The sequence below is a fragment of the Apteryx rowi genome, unplaced genomic scaffold (genome assembly GCF_003343035.1).
Source record: "Apteryx rowi isolate R43461 unplaced genomic scaffold, aptRow1 scaffold_530, whole genome shotgun sequence".
Classification (NCBI taxonomy): Eukaryota; Metazoa; Chordata; class Aves; order Apterygiformes; family Apterygidae; genus Apteryx; species Apteryx rowi.
This window is the reverse complement of record NW_020450795.1, coordinates 167564-168675: the sequence shown is the minus strand read 5'-3', so window position 1 is coordinate 168675 and position 1112 is coordinate 167564. Positions and strand designations below refer to the sequence as shown.

The 1112-nt window shown below is 73.5% G+C and overlaps 1 protein-coding gene across 1 annotated transcript in view; it reads right to left on the bottom strand.

The window, feature by feature from the left end:
* Nucleotides 1-10: 10 nt before the first annotated feature.
* The window catches only part of LOC112973246 (mothers against decapentaplegic homolog 4-like), a 7567-nt gene continuing 6465 nt past the window's right edge, over nucleotides 11-1112 (bottom strand). The window contains exons 3-5 of the mRNA XM_026080901.1: nucleotides 636-956; nucleotides 399-537; nucleotides 11-313 (exon numbers count right to left, since the gene is read on the bottom strand). Coding sequence (XP_025936686.1) covers nucleotides 102-313; nucleotides 399-537; nucleotides 636-956 — 672 coding nt within the window. The 3' untranslated portion in view covers nucleotides 11-101. The remainder of the gene's footprint in view (nucleotides 314-398; nucleotides 538-635; nucleotides 957-1112) is intronic.

Below are 1112 nucleotides of genomic sequence, written 5' to 3'. Positions count from 1 at the left end.
AAGGGCCTCCAAGGGGAGGGGGGCCGGGGCCGCGGGGCCTCTCCCCCACCGCCGGGGGCCGCCGTCCTCGCTGCCCGGCAGCGCCCGGGGGGGGGGCCCGGCTAGCGGAGGGGCGCGGGGTCGGCCATGGGCATGGTGTGCAGGACCTCGTCGAGCAGCTGCAGCGCCCGGTGCAGGTGCACCTCGATCCAGCACGGCGTGTGCTTGATGCTCTGCCGCGGGTAGTCGGGCCCCCAGCCCTTGACGAAGCTCAGCCGCAGGATGCAGAGGCGCCGCAGGTCGTCCACGCCGATCCCCGCCGCCGCCGACAGCCCTGCCGCGGGACACGGCCCGTGGGTGGGGGGCCCAGGCGTCCTGCCCACCCCCCTCCCAACACCCCCTCCCCGTGTGCTGCTCACCGACAGCGGGCGCGATGCCGCCCACCGAGCCGGGTCCCGGGATGCTGCCGGCCACGGCGGCCGCCTGAGCCGCGGCAGCCGCCTGGGCTGTGGCTGCTTGCTGCTGCATCTGGCGGTGGCACTGGCGCAGGTCGAACACCTGGGGATGAAGCGGGGGGACAGTCCTGAGCCGGGGCCGGGGGGACCCTGAAGCCGTTCGGCGCTGGGGATTTTGGGGGGGGGGGGGGAGGCCCCCACCTTGATGTAGGCGCCGGGGTAGATCTTGTGCACGGCGTCCCCGGGCGCCCGCCCGGCCTCGCGGTCCAGGTAGTAGCTCTGCACGAAGACGGCGTGGTCGCTCAGGCAGCGCATCCACACGTCGCCCTCGCCACGGCACTCCAGCTGCACGCCCTTCCCGATGTGCAGCCTGCCGGGGGGTGGGAAGGGAGGGGGGGACACGGCACGGGACGTCACCCCGGCGCTGCCGCACTGCCCCTGCGCCCCCGGACTGCATCGGTCCCGTTTGCACCCCCGCAACCCCGATCCGCCCTGTGCGTCACTCCTGTATCCCCATTTTCCCTGAGCATTCCCCATCCGCCCTCTGCATCCACCCCCAATCTGCCCCATGCATCACCCTCCGCATCCCCAATTTGCTCCTAGCATCTCCCCCCGTGCACCCGACCCGCAGCTGCCCCATTTGCCCCCCCCCGCAACCCCAATCCGCCCCATGCATCA